We start from the raw sequence: 25,873 nt of genomic DNA on the forward strand, positions 1-25,873 counted from the left end.
GTCTTTCATCCTCCTTGAATTAATGTTTGCATTTGGATCCAGTTTCTCTTTTTAGCATGTAGCTATTCAGTTTTCCCAGCACCAATCAGAGGCTTTCCTTGCTGTACTTTAGGCAACCAGCTCCTTTGTCATAGATTAATTTTGTCAATATATTTGAGGGCTTATCTCTGGGCTCTCGGTTCTCTTCCATCAACCAGAGAGCTTATTTTTATTCCAATACCCCGCAGTTTTGATTACTATAATACATAATGTATATATCATAAGCTATAATAAGCTATATACTTACATACATGCTTATATATACTGTAAGTATAATGAAAAAAATCAGGAAATGCAATTTTCTTTCTTAGAATGGGTTTAGCTATTTGGAGACTTTTCATGGTTTCATATACATTTTAGTGATTTGTTCTAGGGCTTTGAAACTTTTGTTTTGGGGCCACACCCAGTAGTGCTCAGGGCTTACTCCTATCACTGTGATCAGGCCTGGCAGGCAGTGCTTAGTGGACCATATAGGGTATAAGGGATTGAACTTAGGTTGGCTGTGTCCAAGACAAGTACTTTATCCACCATACTTTCTCTAGCCCCTTATGCATTGATTGTTTAGCCTTTACTTTGATGCATTGGTTTGTTTCTGAGTTTTTTTTTTTTTTGTGGAGCCTATGGGGTCTTTCAGGCATAAAATTATATCATCTTCAAATAGTGACAACTTAACTTCTTTTCCAATATGGACCCCTTTGTATTTTTTAAAAAATTGCTCTAGAGAGAGCGTCTGAGATAATGTTGGATAACAGTGTAGAAAGTGGACATCTTTGCCTTGTGTTGATCTCAGAGGGAAGCTTTTCTGTTTTTTTCTCTTGGCGGTGAATCAGACATTCCTTTGTCTCTTGCCTCTGGTTCTTCCCACTACAGGCTCTGCTGTGAGCTGGCGACTTGCTATAATTTTGTGTGCCAACACCAGAAATGTGCTAGTGTTGAGGTATAATAAACAAGTCTTCATCTTGTCCCGGATTCTTGACATTGAGTTTCTAAGACCCTTAGAATTTCCCAGCAATAGGAGTGCCTTTCACATTCTCAGAATGAACCCCTTTGTTTAGACTCTTGTGTTTACTGCACTGCAGTGATTCCGGGTGGGGCCTAGATACCAATTCTGGATGGGGATGGGTGACATGGGGTCAGGGGTGGGGGACTGGTCTCCAGAAAGACCAAACATGTGAACAGAAGGCCAAAGGGGAGAATGGAGAATGGGTCATAGAAACAGCTAAAGGACAAGGTTCATAACGCCTCCGGGCTGGCGGCCACACTGAGGTGCTGGGGGGGTGGCACCCCCGAGAAGGTGAGGGAGTCTGTGCCACTCCCCGTTTCCCCCATGTGATCCTTGTCTGCTCAGCCCTTCAATCCAGGCGGACCGTCTCTGAGTTCTGGGACTTGGTCCCTAGAGAATGAACCTGAGGAAGGCATTATGGGAGTCCCCCAATTTACAGCCAGTTGGTCAGAAGTATAAGTCACCTGAGAAATCTGAAAACCCCCCTAATGTGGGGGCTGCCCTGTGGGACTGAGCCCTTCACTGTGGCGTGCGCACAAATGCCAGAAAATTGTTAGGACTCGAGTCAGAACTGAACATAGGTGATGGAGTCACCACTTGGTGGCAGGGAACTTGAGAAGTGACATGCCTTTGGTATGGCACTGAGTGACACACAAGTCCAATCTGAGATTTCCTCTAAATGCTAAGAAACATGCTGGATTGTGAGGACTTGGTATGAATGAAGAATCAAAATTATTTCATTAATTTTTTTTAAAATGTAGGAGTACTGCTATTCATTCAGATCATTACTAATTTTTTGTCGTGCATGGATCTTGCAATACCAATGGATATATTGTGATAAATTAAGATAAAATGCATTATTAAAATGAATTCACTTTTTTTAGCCACACCCAGCAGTACTTAGGGTTTACACTGAGAATAGATCTCTGGCTCTACACTCAGAGATCATTCCTAGAGGACTCAGGGGACCATCTGTGGAGCCAGGGATCAAACCCAGCTTACTTGCAAGGCAAGCGCCCTACTTGCACCATCTCTGCCACCTTAGACTTCTCCTCCATTCTGTGTCAGTGCTGCTCTAAACCCCATTTGTTCTTTTTTTGTGGGGTTGGGGCACAGCTTGCAGTGCTCAGGGGACCATATGTGGAATCTAATTGAGGTAGGTAGCATGCAAGGCAAGTAAGTGCTTTAACCCTTGAGTTACCTCTCTAGCCCACTTCTCCATCATCATTGTTTTCCCCTTTAATCCACAATTCTGGGTGCTGTTACAAAGGGAAATTCCTGGTTATCAGATACAGATCTTTAAAAGATGCTTTATGGGATGATGGAATTATTTTATGACTCTTTAATAAACAATTCCAACAAAATATCTAGAAGTGCCAATTTCCACTGGGAAGCAAACCTGCCATGACAACCGAGGCTCTGGCTCTGGGCATACAGTTTTGGAGGCTAAGAACAAACACTTGGGTTTCTTGGATGTGCATCTTTTGAGAGCCAAAGGCTCTGTCACAGGCGCCTCCTGTGACGGAGGGCAGTTAGGGCTCTCTCTTGCTCAGAAAATAGCGACTTTCTTTCCTGTAAGAGCTAGGACCTGAGGAATGAAGGGCTTCTAGATAGTCTCATGTTTAAGCCCCATTCCAGCTGTTTATCTGAGTGAGTGTCAGGGACCCAGCAGGGCGGCATGGCAGGTCATGGGGCCTCACAGTAAGGAGAGGGAACTGGGCCCAAGCATGGCTAGAGGGCCCTTCTTTACATGAGTCTGCCTGACTCAGGAGACATCCCCAAACTTCTCTGGCCTACTGCCCTTTACAGAAAAAAAAAAATCACTCTGTGCCTCCCCTCTGGAACTCTACCTTCTTTCTTCTTTTTTTTTAGCTTTTTGGGCCACACCCGGCGATGCACAGGGATTACTCTGTGCTCAGCAATTACTCCTGGTGGTGTTCGGGGGACCATATGGGACGCTGGGAATCAAACCTGGGTCGGCCGTGTGCAAGGCAAACGCCTTACCTGCTGTGCTACTGCTCCAGCTTTCTTTCTTTTTCTTATTTTTTTGCTTTTTGGGTCACACCCAGTGATGCTCAGGGATTATTCCTGGCTCTGCACTCAGGAATTACTACTGGCGGTAGTTGCGGGATCATATGGGATGCCAGGAATCAAACCCAAGTCTGCTGCGTGCAAAGCAAATGCCTTACCTGCTGTACTATCACCCCGGTCCCCAAGAACTCTAGCTTTTTAAAGTAAACAAAGATAAAGCTCCTGCATTTGTCCCCAAGGCCACTACCCACCAGTGCCCCCAAACTCCCCACTCTGGAAACTGCCTGAGGAAACCTGAGGCTCAGGGAAGCCTGGCCAGGCCCCTGTTGGGGGGCACAGAAGGGCAGAGGGGATGTCGTCACTGAAAGACCCATGTCCTTACCTAGGAGTCCACAGTAGAATTACCGATCCTCCATTTTTGCTGTTAAATCACTGCCTGAAGCAGAAAAATGTTTTACCCAACTGGAATTGTTTCTCCTAAATTGCCACAAAAAGCCACTGACATGGGTGGTAAAACTGTGCCTCCCCCCACCCCGGTATGTCAACGCCTTGCCCCAACCTTCACAGTTCACACTGGAGGTCCAGGTGGGAATGGCAGCTTCGGGCCATCACTGAAATTCTTCAGCAGCTTGTCCAGACCAGGATGTTTGCAAGCATGTGCAAAGGGTCTGGTCCCTTATGCAGCCAGGGGCAAACACAGGACTAGAACCCGGGGAATGTGACACTCCACTTTGTGCTGTTGCCCTTGAATCTTTACACACCTTGAATGCAGCCTCCCGAGTGCCAGGCACTGCGGAACGAACTTGACATTGCTCAAGGAATGCAGTTTCTTAAGAAATTGGTTTAATTCAAGGTGGTTAGTGAATGGAAGGCATGTTATGCCTTCATGAAGATTAAAATAATCCAGTTATAAAAGAAGCAGTGTGTACAGTCTCAAAGAGCTAAAAGTACAACGGGCTCTGTATCTTACACAGTACAAAAAAATTATTTCATATACAAAGAAAAAAATACAAATAATGTGCAAAAACCATTTTCACAGGTGTCAATTTATAAAACGAAAGTGATAGAAAAATCCTTCATTCTTACAATTCCCAATGTCTTATATATTAACACAGTTCTACTTCTAGTGTGTATGTAATTTTAATTTTGACAAATCTACAGTGTTTTTTTTAAAAAGGGAATCATTATTGAAATCCAATGAATCAGTTTAGTTAATTTTATATTAAATTATAAGCAGGTTATCTGAAAAAAAAGGATATAGAAATCATATGTACAAATTTTTGAAATATTAGTTCGGTATTTAACATATTAACATTTCAAACAGACACAATGATTAGGCCCCCTGGGGCCCCAGCTGGCTACAGTGGCTGTCTCGGATGTGGCTCATGGGGAATGGGCCAAGCTCGCTGGATCAGGAGCTAAACACACATCAGGTTATCAGAAGGTGAAGAGGCGCCAGAAGCGGCTCTCACTGTCCGTGTGCCGAAGAAGAATCTGGGTACTGGCCACAGCACAGGGCCACTGGGGCCCGCACAGCCCTTGTCATAGGTATGTGTGAACAGCTGGCTTCTGTCTCTCCGACAGCTTCACTTCATTAGGAGGTCAGTGCAAATGATTGCTCAGGAAGGTTAGTGCATTCAGCTTTTTGCATGCTACTTTGTGTAGGAAGCTATCAGGAAGCAGAATACATAGGAGCACAGAGTCCCGGACCCTCAGGGCACCTCTGGCCAGGAGGATTCAGGGTTTGGGAAGCAATCTTTCCTTGCATTGGCCTGGCCATTGTTGCATTATTTCCCTGGAAAGGAGCCTCCCATCAGGATAATCCTATGGGCTCCTTCCTTGCCCACTGCTTAGCACCGATGTTCTTGCTGTGAACCCCAATGGCAAGCAGGGACTGTGGAAGCACCTTTCGGAGCACCCGAGAGTGGCGCCTCTCTGAGGTGAGGCAGTGAGAGTAGTTTTGACAGGAACCTATTCTAGGAGAATAGAAGACCACCTTGGAGGGCTTTTATTTTTGCTTGTCAGAAAACTCTCCAAAGAACTGAGAGCTTGGAGAACAAAGGACCGAGCTTTCATGAAGAAGAACCTCAGAGGGCGGTCATGGTTGCTGGGTGCAGAGGGGATGGAAGACAGTTGGCTCAGGAAGCATTCATCTGATCCCTAACCACGAAGTCCCTGTTAGAATCCTCTAGTGCAAGATACGTTAGTGCCTGGAGCTCGGGACCAGAGCTGACACATCCACTCAGGCAAAGCAGGCACAGCAACCGCTGGATGAGGGGACTGGCTAAGACTGGGCAGGAGGACCCTCAGGCCCTGGAATGACTCATCAGCAACTCAAGGATTCAGGCGCTTTTTTGTCTTATTGGCTTGGATGGACCACAGACATCAAGCATCAGAGATACAGCTCTGGATCCTGTCCATCCACTGCTGGGCACTTTGTCCATCCTGGGCACAGAAGTTATACACACGCTTGCTGGTCTTGAGCTGAGGAGACAAAGAGAACCAGAGATAAAAGACAGATCTATTTCATGGCTTTGAACAAGTGAGCAAAGTGCTCCTGGCTCTCCCTTTCTCCCCAGAACTGCTGCATGTCCCCTCCCCTGCGTTCTCTTGGACCACGTGCCACTGCCTGTAAGGTCACTGAGCTTTCTCGTCCCCGGAGTCACAGGTTATGTTCCTCGAAGGATGCTGGGAGAGGCAGAGACACCAGGAGCCTTACTTGACACCTCCTGGGACCTTCTGTGATTGAGCAGGAGGGTGAGGAATGGCTGGAGTCTCTGGCCTTTCCCACACATGGCACCAGCGCGGCATGGGTGCCAGGGAAGCTCCCCTGGTTTCCCACAGAACCCGGAGATTCAGCCACCCGGGATGAGGTCGGTGTCTGTGTCCCCATTCCATTTTCTTTGCTAATCTTCAATTGGGGCCACAGTTGGAGCTGAGGTCAGGGAAATGGCCTTGTAGCCCAACCAGGGCCCCAAGTGTGATCTCCGCTCTTCATAAAGTCTTGTGGGCTGCAGGCCCTAGTGAAGTCCCTGAGCATCCAGCCCCCAAATTTCTCCAAGACCCGTGACTCCCAATGGCTGCTAAAGATTTTGGGGCAAAACACCATTGTGACCAAGAATACTTTTTATGGGTGATCACGCATGGCTACCACTGAATACAAAGGGAAATAGCCTGTTTTCTTGGTAGCAGGTGAGTGAAATATCAAACGGTATTTATGAGGAGTGTTTATGTGGCTGGGCAGTTTTCGAAGGAGTCCTGTGTGTGGAGTACTGAGTGCCTTTCTGAGACATGGGGACGGCTGCGAGCAGTCGGGTTCGGGCTTCGGATGCTGCGTCTAAGTGGTGCTGGTGTAGTAATTCTCACAGCCGGGGGGTCTGGGGGCCTCTCTGTGCCCCCTGGCAATGGCTTTTTCTAGAGGGAGGTCAGTGTGGAGACGGAGCCAGGAAAATCCAAGTAAGATCAACTTACATCGAAGAAGGCCTTGTCACTCGTGTGCTTGGGGGCACCCATGCTGGGGCCAGCAGGGATGACCATTTCCACTTCAGCCAGGTCAATGTGGCCTTTACAGCTGGTGTCCTCACCGGAGTCATAGTATCGCAGCTGGACCATAGGGAGACAAGAAGCATGAGAGGCAGTGGCTGAGGACAGAGCTTGGCTTCACAAACTGTCTGAAATCTCTTTCTCTCCCTCCCTCCTTTTCCCTCTCCCCCCACCCCCAACACGGGCGGTGCTCAGGTCTCACTCCTGATGGGCTCGGGGGCCCATATGAAATTCTGGGAATCGAACCTGGTTGTTTGCATGCAAGGCAAGTGCCTACCTACTGTACTATTGCTGCGACTGCATGAATTATTTCTTTCTAAATTGTTTGGAAGAAGAGACAGAAATTAAAAACAATGGTTGCCTCTAAAAAGAATTAGGTGGCTGGAGGAAGGATATAAAGGATACTTTATAAATTTTGAGTAACTAAATGTTTCATATTTAGCTACTAATTTATTATTATTTTAATTAGTTTAAAATTAATTTTAAATATTATTTATTTACAGCAGGTAGGCCGTCTGCCTTGCACGCAGCCGACCTGGGTTTGATTCCTTCATCCCTTTCGAAGAGTCCGGCAAGCTACTGAGAGTATCCTGCCCTTATGGCAGAGCCTGGCAAGCTACCCGTGGCATATCTGATATGCCAAACCGGTAACAACAGGTCCCACAATGGAGACGTTACTGGTGCTCGCTCGAGCAAATCGATGAACAACAGGACGACAGTGCTTACAGTGCTTATTTAAAAGTAATTATTAAATTATTTAATTTTAAGTTATTAATTTAATTAATATTGAATATTAAATTCGATATGCCAAAAACAGTAAGTCTCACAATGGAGATGTTACTGATGCCTGCTTGAGCAAATTGATGAACAACAGGACGACAGTGCTTACAGTGCTTATTTAAAAGTAATTATTAAATTAATTATTTAATTTTGAAAGTTATTAATTTAATTAATATTAAATTCAATATGCCAAAAACAGTAACAATAAGTCCCACAATGGAGACATTACTGGTGCCTGCTTGAGCAAATTGATGAGCAACAGGATGATAGTGATACAGTGATTAAATGTCAGTGATGAAATAACTAGATATGAATAAATGTATATTTTATATATTAGAAATAGTCCCATAGGAATGCAGAGATATGTGTACAGAAGGTTTCCTTCAGAACGGTCCTTGCCAGCTCAGTACAGGGAAAGATGTCTACTTCAGTGCCAGGCTTCGTCACTGGGCAGTACAGTCTTGACAGCTTTTTCAAAGGGGCTTGGGCTAAGGCTCAGCAGGAGAGCTCGTGCCTTGCGTGTGTGAGGCCCTGGGCTCAATTCCTGGCACCACGGGGTGTGGCTCTACAACTAATACAAACAAATGAGAAGATTTAAAACCATATTTATTTTAAGTTTTATTTTCTTAGTGTTGGGGCCACATTTGCTGGTGCTGTAGGGCTCTTCCCAGCTCGGCTGTTGGGGACTACAGGTAGTGCTGGGGTGGGACCCGGGCCTCCTGCATGCAAAGCAGACATGGAGCCTGCGCTTCCACCGTCTAAGGGAGATTTATATGAACTGGTAGGAACAGATGTTCACAGTGTAGGTTTTGTTATTTTGTCTTTTGTCTTTTGGCTATACCCGGTGGTGCTCAGGAGCTAGTCCTGACTAGCGCTTGACGGTTGTTCCAAATGGTGCTCAGGGGGACCTTGTGGTACTGGGAACTACCAAAGCCTCATGCATACAAAGCATGTGCTCAGCTTATTGGGATCTTTGTGTAACCTAGTATTTTGTTGTTGTTGTTTTATCTTTATTTATTTATTATTTTAGTGAATCACCGTGAGGGTACAGTTACAGTCATGAACTTTGCATATAAGTGGATCAACATGGAAAGTATCATGCTAAGTGAAATGAGTCAGAAAGAGAGAGACATAGAAAGACTGCACTCATCTGTGGAATAACCTAGTATTTTTTGAGTTAGGGTGTTTGAGCACATCCAGTCATACTGAGGTCTGACTACTGATTGCGCTCAGGGAACCATACGTGCTACTGGGGACAACTGGGGCTGGCTATATGCAAGGCAAGCACCTTAAACCCTGCACTATCTCTCCAGCCCCTGTGTCCAAGTATTTTAAAATAAGTTGCCAAGGACCGGGACAGGCTCCATAGGGCCAGGCTGGAGGTATACTTACCCACAGAAGGCCTGGGTGTGGTTCCCAGCACCACATGGCCCCATAAGCACTGCTAAGGAATAGCCCCTCAGCAACCACCTGATTTTGGTCCCCCAAACAAAATACTGTCTCAAAATAATAGAGACAGGCTATAGAATGCTATAAAAAATACCACCACTGATTTTTGAAAATCCTTGAAAATAGCCCAAAGTTTCAGTTCTATAGCTATAAAAATACCAGTGACTTTTGAGAAACCTAGAAAATACCTCAACATTTCATTGAGTGTTTACTATGGGACAAAACTATTCTGATAGTTTTTCATATAACTCATTTAATCCTCTGAGCAACCCAAACATATAATACAAATACCTTTATTCACTGACATATGAAAACAATTTAGAGAAATGAATACCAAATTGTTCACAGTAATTACTGGGGTCATAGGGAACTTTTCATCTTCACAAGCTATCTAAACTCATGTAACAAATATGTGTTACTTTTGAAAGAAGAAAAGAAATGTGAAAATATTTCTAAAAACTAGAGACTGTTGGTGAGAAAGCCTTATTGGTTCATAATTTGGATCTTACTCTCTAAGAAGGCAGGAATGTGTCTCATAACTCTGTACTGTGGTTCTGGCCTTAGATTTTTCTGCCTCTCCCTTCAGGCATGGTATAAGTAGGGCAAAATGGAAAAACTATATTCCTTTTGTGTTAAAGAAATCCCAAAGATTGGTAAGAATGCAAATATAATTTCATGTAAATTACAGAAAAATTGTTGTCATTTTCCTATGTTATATTTAGTGGTTTAATGGTAGGCTCTATGGTTCCAGAGACATTGCTATTTTAAAGTACAGCCCCTAAAAAAAGGGCTTCTACTACACAGTTGAAAATAAATTCTCCATATTCTTCCACATGAATCTGTGTAACCCATGGAACCCTTGGGAAGGCGGTCCGCAAGTTTGTCTTCTGGAAGGAGCCTTCCACTCACAGGTCAAGCAAGAGCAGTATATGGGGGAACATTCCTGTCTTTCTCCATGGACTGCCGTTTAGCACTGAGATGCGCCAGGTGTCCTGCTCTGCCTAAGGCAGGGTGAGGCTGCTGTCAGGGCAGGCCCAGGAGACAAGGCTGTAGAGGAGCTGGGTAAAGGGAAGGCGCCTCTCCCTCGAGGGGGCTGGGGCAGAGATCACGATACTATGGATTGTGGATAACTTCTGAGCAGGAGCTAAGAATCTAATAGTGGGCACTGACTCTCTGACAGGGTCAGCGAGGGCCAGTCTGTGGATTCCACGTTTATACATAGACACTTCCCCTCTGCCTTTCTTGGGGCTCCTCCCTCCTGTGTTGCTGCCATCTTTGTGGTCTAATGGTACTTTCAATAACCAGGTAGCGAGGGGCACAGAGAAGGTGATCAACAAATGCGGAAACAGAATGTTCTCAGTTTTGAACAGAAGCTTTCGGCTACGAGGGTGAAGCTGTCTGCATGCTGGGCAGTGCCCTCGGGGGTGTGAGACCCCTGCTGAGGAGCTTAGGGCCTCTCTGGGCCTGGGTTTTAAGAGCACGTAGGAGCGACTGGAGCAATAGTATAGCGGATAGGGCATTTGCCTTGCATGTGGCTGACTGGGTTCCATTCCCAGAATCCCATATGGTCCCCCAAGCACTGCCAAGAGTGAGTCCTGAGCACAGAGCCAGGAGTAAGCCCTGAACACTGTTGGGTTTGGTTTTCCCCTGTGCCCCCTGCTCCCCCCACCTCCCTCCAAAAAGAGGTAGCAGAAGATAGCTGAGCTTTAAAAAAAAGCAGTTTAGGGGGCTGGAGAGACACTAAGTAAAGCAGGTAGGGCATTTGCCCTGCATACAGATGACCCAGATCCAATCCCCAGCATCCCACAGGGTCCCTTGAGCACCACCAGGAGTAATAGTGCAGAGTCAGAAGTAACCCCCCTGATCATAGGTGGGAATGACCCAAAAACTGGAAAAAAAAAAAAAGTCCACATATAGCCCTTGAGCCCAAACCAAACCAAAGCAGGCAGAGTTCTCAAGCAAGTGATGGCCTGGGCTGTGCATACCAGAAAAACTACTTTGGAACTTCCCTCAGAAATGAGTGCCCTCATGCAGGGGTACACAGGGGCCCTGGCCCCCAGCAGATTATTGGAGGCCTGGCATGGCACAGTCTTTACGGGATGCAGCTGTCGGCTGAGTCACAAGTAGCAAGGGACTATGATTAGCCGGGAGAGAAGTGATTTCTTTAGCTTTGGCAGTTTTACCTGATGTTTCGTTACATCCAAGACGAACCAACGGGGCTTCCAACCCTTTAGCAAAGCCCCTCTTTTGTAAAGTGTTCCCTCAAAGGACCTGGAAGAAATGAGGACAGGGAAAATTAATTTGGGCTTCTTGTTTAAGAAGCACAGCTAAAGGAGTGTGCTGCCTGCCCGCCCGTTCTCTCACTCTCCCCTCAGCCCCAGATTATCCAAGGAAGGCCACTGGATTCTCCCTGCAGTTCTACCAGATGTGGAGGGAACCTTGTCTCTTTCTGATGGTGTCACTGTGCTGGGGTGGTTTGGAGCTCTCAGGAGCTCACGGCAACTGTCATGCTCATGGCAACTTTGAGTTTGACTCAACCCACAGGAAAGCGAAGCCCGAGACAGGCTGTGAGAATCTGCAGTGTCTGTGATTAAATGCCTTTTTGTCTGAGCTACCAGGAGCTGGGTTTCTGGTGTCTGCCACCGAAAAGGTGCTGACTAACAAATGTTCCCTCTAACTACCTGGCAGACATGAGCTAACAATGATCAGCACTCAACCACAAGGAACGACACTGTGCTGTGAGTGTTTACAGTGGTAATTCTGACTTTCCCTCTTCAAATAATTGCCTGACATGTTAAAGTCAAAAATAATGAGAGCAAACCCACGTCCAGTTCATGGGAGGTGCTGCACAGGCCTGGCTGGTTTTAGTCCCGTGTCGCAGCCTTGAGGCGGGCTCTGAGGTGCACTTACCTGTTTTCCTCGTTCTTGAATGTGTACTGGCTGTAGAGCGTGGCTGCACGGCGGTCCACGCCGTTGGACGGGGAGATGCTGGCATTCTGCTCCTCCCCAGAGCTGCTTTCCGGAAGATGCAGCACAGCCCTCTTCTGATAGGAAGGGAGGTTGGTAGATATGATTCCTGGAAGGCCTGAAGGTTGTCTTTGGGGCTAAAAGAAGATAGAAGAAGGACTAAGAAAGCTACACAAATACTTAAGCTGGTCTGACAACTTCATTTCTAAAGATTTATCTCAAGGGAAAAAATATTGGGCTCCAGGAAAAAATATTTATAAGGATGCTTACCCTGGAGTTATAAAAGTCCAGAAGCAACCTAAATGTTTATGATTAAGGGATTTATTACAAAGAAAGCACTTCCCTTCCTATGCCAGCCCCTGAATTGTCACTTGCAGATCAGCAAGAAGTCCAGGAGGATCCCTTCTTACCAGCAGAGGCTTTCTTCTGGAACATTCCCTCTTCCCAAACCCTTTGCTGCATCTGACCTGCTCACCACTCCTTCCTGAGATGCTCTTCAAACCAGCACGGTCCCAGCTTGCCTGCTAGTGCCCAGGAAGCAAGTCTGATAGGGCAGCTACGTGATCTCCTGTGGGAGGTGGCTCCCACTCCATCCCTCCATAAGCTAAACACGACGATAATGGGTGGGAGGATTGGCATAGCCCCTTGCACACATTATATGCCCGGTAAATGTTCTTTTCTTGTGTTTTTGGGCCATACGAGGCAGTGCTCAGGGCTTACTCATCTCTCCTAGTGGGCCTCAGAGGACCATATGTAGTGCCAGGGACTAAGCCTGGGTCAGCTGTGTGCAAGGCAAGAGCTCTACATGCTGCACTATTGCTCTGGCCCCGTGGACAAACGTTTCTAAATTTAAACAGAAAGGGAATATAGGGAACAGGAGGCAGACCACTGTGTCATTTTAATATCTTATTTTCTAATGACTTCTCTGGAGCAAACACGGTCTCAACATTCTCATCCTCCTCTGAGGGACAGGAGACCAAGTGAAACCACAGAGACACTGAGATAGAAAAGAACCCAGTAATTTCCCTGGATATGGGCCCTGAAACACAAGTATTATGTCACTGTGGTAAAGTGAGACGTTCAGGAATTATTTAGTCATTTGGAACTTTCTGCCCTGACCTCCACGGGAAGCCCCCACCATTCCACTCTTCTCTCTGGTCATTAACCCATTTGAGATATCTGTGATGGTGGGGCCCACCTGGCCGAGCACCTTAGAAATCAGAAGTAGATCGCTCAGGGGTTTTGCCAACTCACATGGTCTGTCCCGGGCTCTTCCTTAAGGTCCGTAGTGACTCTTTCCCACAGCTGCTGCCACTTCTCAGGGCTTTGGTTCAATTTATGCTCCAACCTTTCAATTTCCTGCAAAAGTAAAAGGAGTTTTCTGACAGGTCAGATTTCACAGAAAGCAAGATGTATCCCTGAGTCCCATCTCTGTACGGGGCCCAGGGAAGCAGTGTGGCCAGTGGACACTAAGCAAAGTGGTACATCCGGGGCGGCTGGGGTCTGAGTTGGGAATGGCAGGCGGGAATGTGGCTGGTGCGCTGCAGGGAGGCACAGATGGTTTGTAAGGGTCTGTGACCAGGCCTGTTGGTGCAGGATGACCTAAACGGTTAGAGATGAGACGTTTTCCCAAACACCTTCACGCTTGGCTAGCTCATAGGAAATCTGATGGCCACAGCAAAAGGCCAACCACTGGGCTGGTGTCCAAACCCTAATTGCTGAGGCAGATGAGAAGCCCGTCCTTGACAGAGGGACCCCTCAACTCTAATGATTCAAACCAGATGAGGAAGGAATGACCTAAAAAATGGCCAAGGATTGATGTCTCCTGAGCCAGGGGATCTGGAAGTCAGGGCAGCTGCCTCTGTGGCAGGGCTTTCCCTGACACATGTTCCTCCTGGCTGTCACGAATCAAACAGAGAAACTTCTGCAGGAACAGAGCGGCCTGTACCAGGGTGGCAACACTTCCCTCAGGGCTGCTGCACTCATTCGAACGGCAACGGCCAGGATGGTTTTGCTCTAGAGTATTTGTTGCAGAAGATTGCCGACAGTATTCCCACCAGGCCCTCAAATGCCCACACTTCTGACCAGAGGAAATCAAGTGGCCACAAAAGTCAAAGCTCAGGTCTGACTGGGGTTGCCAGGGCAGCTGAAACAGCTGTGAAGCTGCACTACCGCTCCATGTGCTTGACTGCTGCCTTGGAATGCCTTTACCGAGACTTCCCGGCGGGTTTCTTCCAACTCCCGGGGAGCCTGCTACCAGGAGTATGTTCTGACGTTTCTGACTTAACCCCCATAGTGCCCAAGGTATGCTTAAACACAGGTGACTTACGCTGAACAGGCTGGTGAGTGCATCAGGTTGCGTGTGACTGATGTCGTCATAGCACGGCCACACGGTTCTCCTCTGGCTTCGGGGTCTCGTGCCTGCGGTCAGATCTGAGTCCTCGGGAGGGAAGTGCTTGGAGGTCAGCATCACCCAGTCATAGGAGGGTCCTGCAGACAAGGTCTCCTCGATGTAGTAATCCCACTTCTTGAGGTTGGAGACATGTACATTAGGTTTCAGAGCCTGTTCAAAGAAAATTCTGAAATATAGTTTCATCTTGACTTTGAAGTACCTCAAGAGGAATGATAGGCCAGCCCCTAGCATTTACGGGGTCTGGGTAAGGGTATGAATCGAGTTTCATATACTACCAGTATTTAAATTTATAACATGGGTTCAACCCCTGACATTCCATATGGTCCCCAAGCCCCACCAGTAGTGATCCCTGAGTGAAGAATAAGAGTAAGCCCTGAGCACAGTAGGATGTGACCCAAAAGCTGAACAAAAGAGCAAAAAAAAAAAAAAAAAAAGATAAACTATTAAGTAAAAATAAGCCATACCTGGGGCCAGAGTGATAGCACAGCGGGTAGGGCGTTTGCCTTGCACATGGCCGACCCGGGTTCGATCCCTGGCATCCCATATGGTCCCCCAAGCACTGCCAGGAGTAATTCCTGAGTGCAAAGCCAGGAGTAACCCCCGAGCATTGCTGGGTGTGACCCAAAAAGAAAAAAAATAAGTCATACCTTCTTTTTTTTTTTGCTTTTTGGGTCACACCCAGCGATGCACAGGGGTTACTCCTAGCTTTTCACTCAGGAATCACTCCTGGCGGTGCTTGGGGGACCATATGGGATGCCGGGGATCGAACCCGGGTCGGCCGCGTGCAAGGCAAACGCCCTACCTGCTGTGCTATCGCTCCGGCCCCAAGTCATACCTTCTGGCTTGACAAATAAAACTTCTTCGTGAGACCTGGAAGCAAAGACTCAGGTGAAAGAGTCTTAGATTCCTTGGAATTCTATACCAGAAAGTCATATCACTGCGGAAATGGATCAGGGATCCTAGTACTGCTCCTCCCCCAGCCCTGGCTTTGTCATGTACACTGAGACCCTTCATGAATGTGTACACATACCCCAGCCCATACAGACGTGCGCTGTTCCTTAGCAAACAACCTTTTTTTTTTTTTTTGCTTTTCTTTTTGGGGGGTCACACCTGGCGATGCACAAGGGTCACTCCTGGCTCTGCACTCAGGAATTACCCCTGGCGGTGCTCAGGGGACCATATGGGATGCTGGGAATTGAACCCGGGTTGTTTGCGTGCAAAGCAAATGCCCTACCCGCTGTGCTATATCACTCCAGCCCCATCCTTAGCAAACAACTCTTACTACTTAGTAGCCCCTTAGGCCCTGGCTTGAAAGATAGTCTTTTTTTCGGAAGAGGGGGCACACCCAGTAGTGCTCAGGGATTACTCCAGGTAGAGCTTGTGGACCATACAGGTGCCAGGGACTGATCCCTGGTGGGGCACAAGCAAGGCAAGTGCTCTACCTGCTGTACGATCTCTGTTCCCCCTTTAAAAAAAAATAATTGAGAAACATTTCCCATGTTATCGAGGTACCATGATTTATAATCTGGTTAATAACAGTTTTATGCAGACACCAACCCATATTCACACCTACCACCAGAGCACCCACTTTCCTCCAAGGACACTTTCCATCTGCCCCCACCCCACTACCTGCTAAGCTCAGTAGTAGAGTCTCTTTGCTTCTGCTGCCTTTAGTCATTTTTTTTGTTTGTTTTTGGTTTGGGGCTATCCTATTGGTGAGCGCTCCCGGCGCTCAGGGACCATACAAGATGCCAGGAATTGAACCTGGGTTGGCTATGTGCAAAGCAAATGCCCTATCTGCTCTACTATTGTGCCAGTCCCAAATTTGACCATTTGTCACTCCCTTGTTTTACTATATTTCGTTTTTTTTTTAATGGGCACAACCGTAATAATTTTTTCCTATTCAGAAAATTCTTTTAAATTAATATTTAGTTTCCAAGTGCTTAAATTCCATCCTCTATTCTGAGATTAATTTCCACTTTCAAAGCATTGTGCTCTGAAAATATAGCTGATACAATTTCTATCTTGATTTTATGAAAACATGTTTATGACCAAGCATGTAACCTAACTTGGAGAATGTCCTGTGTGCCGTGAATAATGTGTGGTCAGCTTTTAGGGGATAGAAGGCCCTATGCACATCTGTTAGGCCCTTCTCTTCCATTTAAAGGCCAGTGTTTTCTTGTTGAAGTTTTGCCTAATCTATCTAGCAGTGACAGAAGAGTATTTAAGTGTCCTACTACTATTGTGTTGCTGTGAATATCTTCAAGTTTATTAGTTATTAAAATATTTTGATTGTACATCATTAGGTGAAAATATGTTTAGGAGTATGAGGTTTTTTTTTTTTTTCCATTTTTGGGCCACATCCAAAAGGTACTTGGGGCTTACTCCTGGCTCTGTGCTCAGGAGCCATATGCGGCACACAGGATCACATGGGCTGGCTGCATGCAACACAGACCCCTTTCCCACCACACTGGCTCTGGCCCCAGGAATTCTTTTTAATGATTATTAATAAATCAACTTCCCTGTCCTTCATAAGCTTAAAATTTGGTCTTTCTTACTGTCTAATAAAGGCAACCTTTACCTTAAGGGAATAGTTTACCTCTAATATTGCTTTCTGGCCTCTGACTTTGCACTGTTTACCCTGTGAAGATGTTTTTCTTGTAGGCAGAAGAAAATTAGGTTCAATTTTCTGATCCATTCTGCCACTCTGTGTCTCTTGACTGTTGAGTTCAGGCCATTGATGCTGAATGAGATTACTGAGATGAAGGGATTTATTGCCATCATTTTGTATAAGTTACTTGTGTCTGTGAAATTTGACTTGTTTTCGAAAGAAGCTCCTTTAATGCTTCCTGCAAAACTGGTTCAAGGCTATGAACTTCTTAAGCTGTTGCTTGTTTATGAAGTTCTGCACCATTCAAAATTTGATAATTTAGCCCAACAGAGCATTCATGGTGAAGTATTAATTTCATTATTTTCACTATATCCTACCAATCTCTTCTGGCCGTACAGTCTCATTTGATCTTCTGTGAATCTTAAGAGCTTCCTTTTGTATGTAAGTTCCTTCTCTGATCTCGCTGATTTCAATATTCTGACTCTGTCTTTGGCTTTTGTCACCTTGATTGTTATGTCTCTTGGAGTTTTTCATTTGGATCTATTTTGGCTGGAGCCCTTTTGGGCCTTTAGAATCTATGTGCCTGTACTTCCCATATCTGGGAAATTATTTTTCTTAAGAAAAATTTATTTATTCTAACTTTATTTAAACACTGTGGTTTTACAAAGTTGTTATACAGTTATTTTGGGCATTTAGTATTCCAGCACCAACCCCATCACCAGTGTAGCCTTCCCTCCACCACTGCCCCCAGTTTCCCAATCCCCTCCCCCAAGTCTCCCTCAGCAGACACAAAATAATTTGTTTCATATTGCTTGTTATAACAAAAGGGCTAGTGGAATTATTAAAAAATACTTCAAAAAATCTTTGTGAAAATTATTATATCTCACAATGGTGTTATTAAACGTTATTGAAGATTTACTGAGCTGTTTGTTGCTAGCTGAGCCTTCTGTGTTACCACTTTTGCTAGGTCCTCAGGCCAGTTCAGCTTGTCCTTCACCATGGGATCCTGTCTCTTAAGTTGTAATGGCTTGCTTCGAGACTATGGTTTTATGCTTTCTAGACTGTCCCATTCCGATGCTGGGGTAGCTTCACCACTTACCTCGGGTCCATTCAAGTCCCACAGTGGGACTTCTCTTTGTGGGGTGTTAGGAATTACAGCAACCAAGGCCTCAGTCAAGTAACTATGACAGATGCCCAGGAATAGATATATAGCAGAGGCAATCAACTCCCAAATACTAGGAGCACAGCATTAATAAATTAACAGTGTGTTTATTTAAATAAACAATAAATAATAATAATTTATTATTATTTATATAATAATAAATTTATGTGTGTTTAAGCGAAAAGTATTGCTCTATGTTAAAATATGAAAAGGCTATAGGGGAAATAGAAAAGCAAGTAATTCACTATAAATACAAAGTCCAGAGTTACCAGAACTTTTCAGCTTGTAAGTAACCAAGACTGACTTGGGGAATTTTGACAATGTGAGGTAAAACACAAAGGAAAGGTTAAAGATAAACTCAGGGGATTAGGGGTGCTCACAAGAGTACTGTAAGCTTCTTTGGGAGGAGGAAAAGGATCAATACACTGATGAAGCCTAAACGCTTAGGGTTAATATCCAACAAGAGTTCACTGATTTCTCCCGCCCCTCAGCTGTTTTTACTTGGCTCCTGAGAGTTTTTGTTTTCATCTACCATGTTCTTCATTTCTGTTACTACGCGGATGGCTGTTTTCTCATTTCTGCTGTCATGCTTTCTTGAACTTTATTGATTACCTAATCTATTGCTTATCTGAGCTCGTTAAACATCCTCATCATGGTGTCTCTAAAGTTATTATCCGAGAAGTTATAAAGCTGGTTGGTACTGCAGAATCTTCTGTACCTTTATCTTTACTCAGTGAGGTTGGTGGACTTCTACGTATTTTTCCCACTGCATGAAAGACAGTCTTGAAAAAGTGGCCTAAGGCAGCATTTCTCAACTGGGGGCCATATGGCCCCAAGAGCCTCCAAGATATTCCAAGGGGGTCAGAGTATTCGAACAGAGGGCCAAATGGTAGGACATAAGGGCCACAGGAAGGAAATAAGTTTAGTCAGTCAGAAAAAGGTGGAGAGACACTGCTCTAGAGTAACTTGAATTATGGCAAGGAATTCTGAGGTACCAGAGCTCTGTTTAGATGGAGTGGGATCTAAGCAGGTATCCTTGGCTACTCCTCCACTCAAGAAGGGAAAGAGTGAAGTTATAATGCCTGGGGTTGAGGGCAAGAGTCTTCTGGCCTTGTAGGGTGATACAGCTTACTATCAGTGGCTGTACTATCAGTGGCTCATAGTTGAATGTTGTTTAATTAACACAGATTACAACACTGGTGTCAATGTACTGAATTAGTACGTTCTGTTCAGGGCCAAACTTCATCCAGATATCCATAGTATAGCATGGTTGTCCCCGAGGATCATGCATCTGGGCTGGACTCCTAACTTCCTTGTTTCACACAGAGCTTCTTTATGTCTCTGGAAAAGTGAACTTAGGGAAACAGTTTCTTAAGCATTCTATATTTTTGAGGTAGGGGGCAGGGTGGAGGCTATATAGCAGGACCCACAGGACCATGTGGTGCTAGGATTTGAACCTGTATCTCTTACATGCAAAGCACATGCTCTAGCCTATTAAGCTATCTCTCTAGCCCCTCAAGTACTCTAGATTTTTTTTTTTTTAAATATGATCCGTTAAGGTTTCTTGATCTTTCCTTGGAAAAATGACCTTAGTTTTATATATATTTATTTTTTTTTGGTGAATTTTTTTCCTTCTAGTTTTCTAATTTTTGTGTCAAGATTTTGGTGAACAGTCTCCATTCTGTCATCCAAATCTGGAGTGTACTAAATTTTTAAGTAGCTTTTGTATGATGCCTATTAAATGGTCTTCTATAGACTAAAAGATAAAATTTAACACAAAATATTTGAAAAACCAAAAATAAATTCTTCTTACTGTACCTCTATTTCCACTGGTGAGTACATATAATTAAAGAATATGGGACTCCTCTTGTGCATTCTATCAATACATTCCCAAATACAAATTCCCTTTTTAGCTGGCTTGTCTCCTTTGTCATCAAATAAAGTTCCTGTCAATCCAAAAAAATTTTAAACAGAAGTTAAATAAAATCAAAGCTTTTCCTTAAAGTATAAAATAACAGATAAAAACTGGAATATGACTTATGGCTCTAGAAAAAGCAATTATATGTAGAAAGTGTAGATGATAATTGCAAAGCTAAATATAGGAACAGCTACATGGAAACACATCAAAATGAAAAGAAAACATCTCACAAGATTTCATAGGCATTTAGCAATACACCATGCCTTTCTTCAAACCTGTATCTTAGAGCTTTTTCTAGATTCACACATTTTACACTTTGCAAGAGAAAACAGAAGGATTTAATTTGGTGAGACTCAGTCAAATACATAATTTTTATGTTTCTTTTCAAAGTTGGCTGTTTATTGTGAAGTCAGTTAAAGTATTTTCTTGTTTGGTAGTTTACGTACACCACAAATCACAGTCACAGAGGCTGCTGATGACAGAAGGGTGTGGTCTGTACCCTTGGGTGACTTCAAAGCACAATTTTGGTGGGGGAGCAGTTTGGGAATTCCTGACCCTATCAATCTTTCAGAAAACTGATTACTCTCAAGAGTCTACTTGTCTGAAATGGGGGGAAAGTGTTAGGTGAAAGCAAAATGCATTTCTTTGAAAGGCCAGGAATGGTGCCTCTTTTAAGTAGTACGACCTAGTAGCATTATCTAGCTTAAATGAAGTAACTAAACTCCAGGTCATACTCTGTCAAACAGGCCCGACAGTTCAAAGCGAGGCCTGGTGAGGGGGTAGTACTCAGACCCAGCAGTGCTGGGACCACTAAGGTTACCCTGGCAGTGCTGTGGGGCGTCCAGGGCTATACTCAGTGGTATTCTAGGGAAATGTTATTCTGGGATTGCACCTGGGTCTTCTGTGTACAAGACATGTGCCCCTGACTGCTAAGTTATCTCCTAGGCCCAGCAAACAAGTATTTAACCAGTTTATTAGCAAAGAATGCCTCAAGCCCAAGGGTGCACAAAATCTTACAATATATGGAGCCTCTAATAGTGAATTTTTCTTTCTCTACCCTCTTCAGAGTAAAGCAGTTCTCAACTTTGGTCATACCAGGGGCTTAAAATCCAAGTATTTAGGCCAGAGCGAAAGTGCGTAGGGTATTTGCCTTGCATCCAGCCAATCTGGGTTTCATCCCTGTACCCCATACGGTCCTCTAAGGATCCCCAGGAGTGATCCCTGAGCATGGCCAGGTGTGGCCTCCCCAAACAAAACAAACCAATAACTTAAAAAAAAAATCTTGATGTGGGCTGGAGAGATAATATATTGGATAGGATGTCTGCCTTGTATATAGCTGACCAGGGTTCAACCCCAGCACCCCAGGTGGCCCCTGAGCCTGCCAGGAGTACTTCCTAGATACAGAGATAGCAGTTACCCCTGAGCATATTTTGGTGTGCCTCAAAAACAAAACAAAAATGTTACATTTAGGTTTTACCTCAGACCAATCATATCTGAATCTCCGAGGCTCGGTCCATTTAAAAGCAATCACTTAGAAGCTGCCCAAATCACTCCCAGGTGGCTGTCTTAATGCCTTCCCCACAAAGAAGTACTTAAGACATTAAGGTTTCTGATAATGATGTATGGAATGACAATTCTATGTATCAACAAAGGTTTGACAGTATGAACAGCACAAAAAATGGTCCCCCTGGAGCTTGTGCCTATGTCAAAAGTATTACATACTAGATAATTTGATACACCAGAAAAGTGTTATCTGATTTCAAAATTTAACCTGATACTGTAGGACTGGAGTGACAGCACAGCAGGTAAGGCATTTGCCTTGCATGTGGCTGACCCAGGTTCAATTTCTCCACCTCTCTTGGAGAGCCCGGCAAGCTACCGAGAGTATCCCACCCCCATAGCAAAGCCTGGTAAGCTACCCATGGCGTATTAGATATGCCAAAAACAGTAACAAGAAGTCTCACAATGGAGATGTTACTGGTGCCCGCTCGAGCAAACTGATGAACAACGAGACGACAGTGCTACAGTCCTACTGCATGTAAATAATTTATTGCCGCAAAGAGTCCTCTTCATGAATATTCAGGTACACATGATGTACTAAATTTTTGTTTTTCTTGAAGGGGGATGGTAACAGTGGTCTGGGGCTATCCCTAATTTGGTGGTGATCAGAGGCCACTGGGTGTCTGGGACTGATTTCAGCGCACATGAATACAAACCATGTGCACTAGTTGTTTTGAGTGGTTTTCTGGGCCCTCAGATTTATAGTATTTTTTTCAAGGGGCAGGATTTGGGTCAAACCTAACTGTACTCAGAGGACCATAACATTTGGTGTCGGGGTTAGAAAGGGCTGGGCACATACAAGGCAAGTGACTTAACCATGATAGTATCTTCACAGCCCTTGATTTTATTTTTTTGCTTGTTGGGTCACACCCAGCAATGCTCAGGAGTTATTCCTGGTTCTGCACTCAGGAATTACTCCTGGCGGTGCTAGGGGAACCATAAGGGATGCTGGGAATCAAACCCGGGTTGGTCACGTGCAAGGCAAACTCCCTACCCGCTGTGCTATTGCTCCAGCCCCTTAACAGCCCTTGATTTTTATGTCTAAATAGAAGTTATGTGTTTTTCCTCCCTTCTTCTCTTCCTTAATGACAAAACAATGCAGACAGCTCGGGGAATGTTTCCAGAAGGGTAGAATGACTTTCAGAATCTCTTTAGCTGTTATTAAAATTTACAAGACTCTAGGGGCTACAGAGAGTCAAGTGCTTGCCTTTCATGCTGCTGTTTTCAGTTCATTTTTGGGTTGCTCCTAACTCTGTGCTCAGGAGTGACCACTGACAGTGCTGAGGGGATCATATGTGGTGTAAATGATTCAAACAAGCGCAGCACAGTTGCATACAAAATAAATGTCTTACCTTCTGTACTATCTTTCTGGTCCTCTGACCCCAGTTTGATCTCCCACACCCTGCCGGGGCGGGGGTGGGGGGGGGGAAAGGGTGGGGGGGGTGGCCCTGGCTGGGGAATCCCAGCACTAAGGCCGAGGAGTATTATATCTCCTATGCACTGAATGGCCAGTCTGGTTGGCCAGGAATCCCCAGGAGGCGCCTCCTTCCCAATATAATAATCATCATAAATATAATTCAGTGCTTACTTTGAACAAGTAGCTGAACTAAGACATTTACAAATGCTTCCTATTTCTAATGGAATTATCACAACCAAAAGGGTGGAAGCTATTAATGTCTTCATTGCCCCTCCCCCTTTTCCTTTTCTTTGCCATAGCTACAGTGACAGAGGGCCACACACTTGGGTCCAGTACTTGCCAGGGACGCACACATCTGAATGTGGTGCACATTCATTTAACTTGTGAGGTGGACTTGCCAGGGACTGAACGCTCAGCTTTATGCTAGCAAGGGAGGCACACTGTCACTGAGTCACATCCCTGGGCCTCTTGTCCTTACATATATATATATATATATATATTTTGTTTTTGGGGCCACACCCAGCGGTGCTTGGGGGTTATTTCTGGCTCTGCACTCAGGAATCATCTGGTAGTGCTCGGGAGGACCATAAGGGTGCCAGCGATCAAACCTGAGCCGAGTACGTTCAAGGCAAGCACCTTCCCTGCTGTACTGTCATCATTCCAGTCCCTATTAAACTTATTTAAAGAAGAGGAAGTGGAGTCTCTGAGAGGTACCTGACTTGTGAAAAGTGCTCAATGGGTAATTGGGAATGTGGAAATTTAACCCTGTTCTATCTATTCCAGAACCTGTGGCTTTCACTGCTTTTCAAATCTTTCCTGTCAGAGTGTCCCAGGGATGGGAAAACTGACTTGGATGTTTCCTCAAATAGTGGTGCTACTTAGGTCTGCTTTCTGTGTTAATACCTCTAGTTGTTCAATGGTACTTACAAAGTACATCTCAGAATCTGGGCACTCATTCATATACAATCTACAATTGTAGGGGAAAACTAAAATAATCTTGCACACTTGGGGCTAGTTGTTTAGTTTTTTAACAAAAATGGGCAAAACTGGGCAGATGTAGCTCAGTGGTACAGCACACACATCACATAGAAGAAGGCTCAAAAACAGACAAAACACTCCAATCACACAAAACTAACAGAAGATGGAGAGAGGGCCTGCAGACACATACCGTGCTCTAGTCTTTCATAGTCAGAATCCAGGAGAAATGTTTTAAAGCGATTTGATACACAGTGGAAAGCCAAGAATTTTAAATAATAGAGATTAAATTCAAATTCTGTTGGATACTGGTTGTGAACCTGAAATACACAAGGCAAAAAAAAAGAAGTATGAATCAAGAATCAGTATGAGATTTGTTAACATTTTGTATACATATAACATTAAAAAATTCTTTTGGAAGTAAACATTTTTTTTTTTTTTTTTGCTTTTTGGGTCACACCCAGCGATGCTCAGGGGTTACTCCTGGCTTTGCACTCAGGAATTACTCCTGGCGGTGCTTGGGGGACCATATGGGATGCCGGGGATCAAACCCGGGTCGGCCGCGTGCAAGGCAAACGCCCTACCCGCTGTGCTATCACTCCGGCCCCCATGAAGTAAACATTTTTTTAAATTGAGATTCTATTATTGACACTACCATTAATGACAGTTTCCCAAGCAATTTCTTGAAACAAACAAAAACTCCAACTGAACAAAAAATGGATGCTATGTCACTGTGTGTTGGCCTGAAACCATTAGTCACTCATTCTAGTGAAATCCGACTATGAGGTAGGAAGGGCCTTACTGAGCACCTACAGTGTGCCACACTGGGGCAGAGGTATGTGAATAACTTAATTTAATCTCCAGAACAATATTTTTCAGATTTATTGATATAACTTACATAGAGCAAGCACTGTATAAATTTAATTGTATGACAAGATAGTTTGCTACACATACCTATGGCAAAAATGATTACAATAGTACACCCCTATCACCTCACATCATCTCATTCTTTTTGGGGGCCTATGTGGCAAGAATAATTGGAGATCTACTCTCTTAGTAAAAATTCAAGTACATATATAGCACAGCACTGTTAACAGTAGTTATCACATATTATATATACTTTTATATATAATAAATCACTGTCACTGTCATCCCGCTGCTCATCGATTTGTTTGAGTGGGCACCAGTAACATCTCTCACCGAGAGACTTATTGTTACTGTTTTTGGCATATCTAATACAGCACGGGTAGCTTGCCAGGCTCTGCCGTGCGGGCTCGATACTCTCGGTAGCTTGCCGGGCTCTTTGAGAGGGGCAGAGGAATCGAACTCGGGTTGGCTGCATGAAAGGCAAATGCCCAACCACTGTGCTATTGCTCCAGCCCATAGATGATAAATAAAACATCAAAATCCATTCATTTGGGGCCAGAGAGAGTACAGCAGGTGTGTGCTTGCCTTGCACAGGGCTGACCCGGGTTCAATCCCTGGTATCTCATAGGGACTCCCAAGCACTGCCAAGAGTGATTCCTGAGTGCAGAGCCAAGAGTAACTCCTGAGCAAGTGGGTGTAGCCTTCAAACAAAACACAATCACTCATCTGAGCTGGAGAGATAGTACAAAGATTAAGGCAGTTACCATGGCACACAGTCAACTACAGTTCAATCCCTGGTACCACAAATGGTGCCCGGGCACCACCAGAAGTGACCCTTGAGCTCCACTGGATATGGGGCCCAAATCTCCCTCACTCAATAAAGAAAACAGAATCCATTCATCCAATGATAGACACTGAGGTTGAATTCAGATCTTTTGTGAACAATATCACAATGAATATTGGGGATGCAAATTCTCTTTGAGGAGGTTAGGTTCTTTTATTCCTTCAAACATAATACCCAGAAGTTATATTGTTGTCTCATTTTTTAAGGTAGTTAATTTTTTGAGGTACTGATACTATTTTCTATAGAAGTTGTACCAATTTACTATTCCCACCCCACTGGGGTCATCTCACCAAC

The 25,873-nt window shown here is 44.7% G+C and overlaps 1 protein-coding gene across 4 annotated transcripts in view; it reads right to left on the reverse strand.

Annotated features, from left to right (window-relative positions):
* Window positions 1-3,894: 3,894 nt before the first annotated feature.
* Window positions 3,895-25,873, reverse strand: part of SBF2 (SET binding factor 2) — a 436,024-nt gene continuing 414,045 nt past the window's right edge. For all 4 annotated transcript variants that reach the window (XM_004613607.2, XM_055141226.1, XM_055141225.1 and 1 more), the window contains 8 exons: window positions 24,062-24,188; window positions 19,817-19,944; window positions 14,142-14,375; window positions 13,067-13,171; window positions 11,756-11,949; window positions 11,029-11,116; window positions 6,545-6,676; window positions 3,895-5,557 (listed from right to left, as the gene is read on the reverse strand). In XM_004613607.2, the coding sequence (XP_004613664.2) occupies window positions 5,459-5,557; window positions 6,545-6,676; window positions 11,029-11,116; window positions 11,756-11,949; window positions 13,067-13,171; window positions 14,142-14,375; window positions 19,817-19,944; window positions 24,062-24,188 (1,107 nt within the window). In that variant the 3' untranslated portion in view covers window positions 3,895-5,458. The remainder of the gene's footprint in view (window positions 5,558-6,544; window positions 6,677-11,028; window positions 11,117-11,755; window positions 11,950-13,066; window positions 13,172-14,141; window positions 14,376-19,816; window positions 19,945-24,061; window positions 24,189-25,873) is intronic.

Source organism: Sorex araneus, chromosome 6 (genome assembly GCF_027595985.1).
Source record: "Sorex araneus isolate mSorAra2 chromosome 6, mSorAra2.pri, whole genome shotgun sequence".
Classification (NCBI taxonomy): Eukaryota; Metazoa; Chordata; class Mammalia; order Eulipotyphla; family Soricidae; genus Sorex; species Sorex araneus.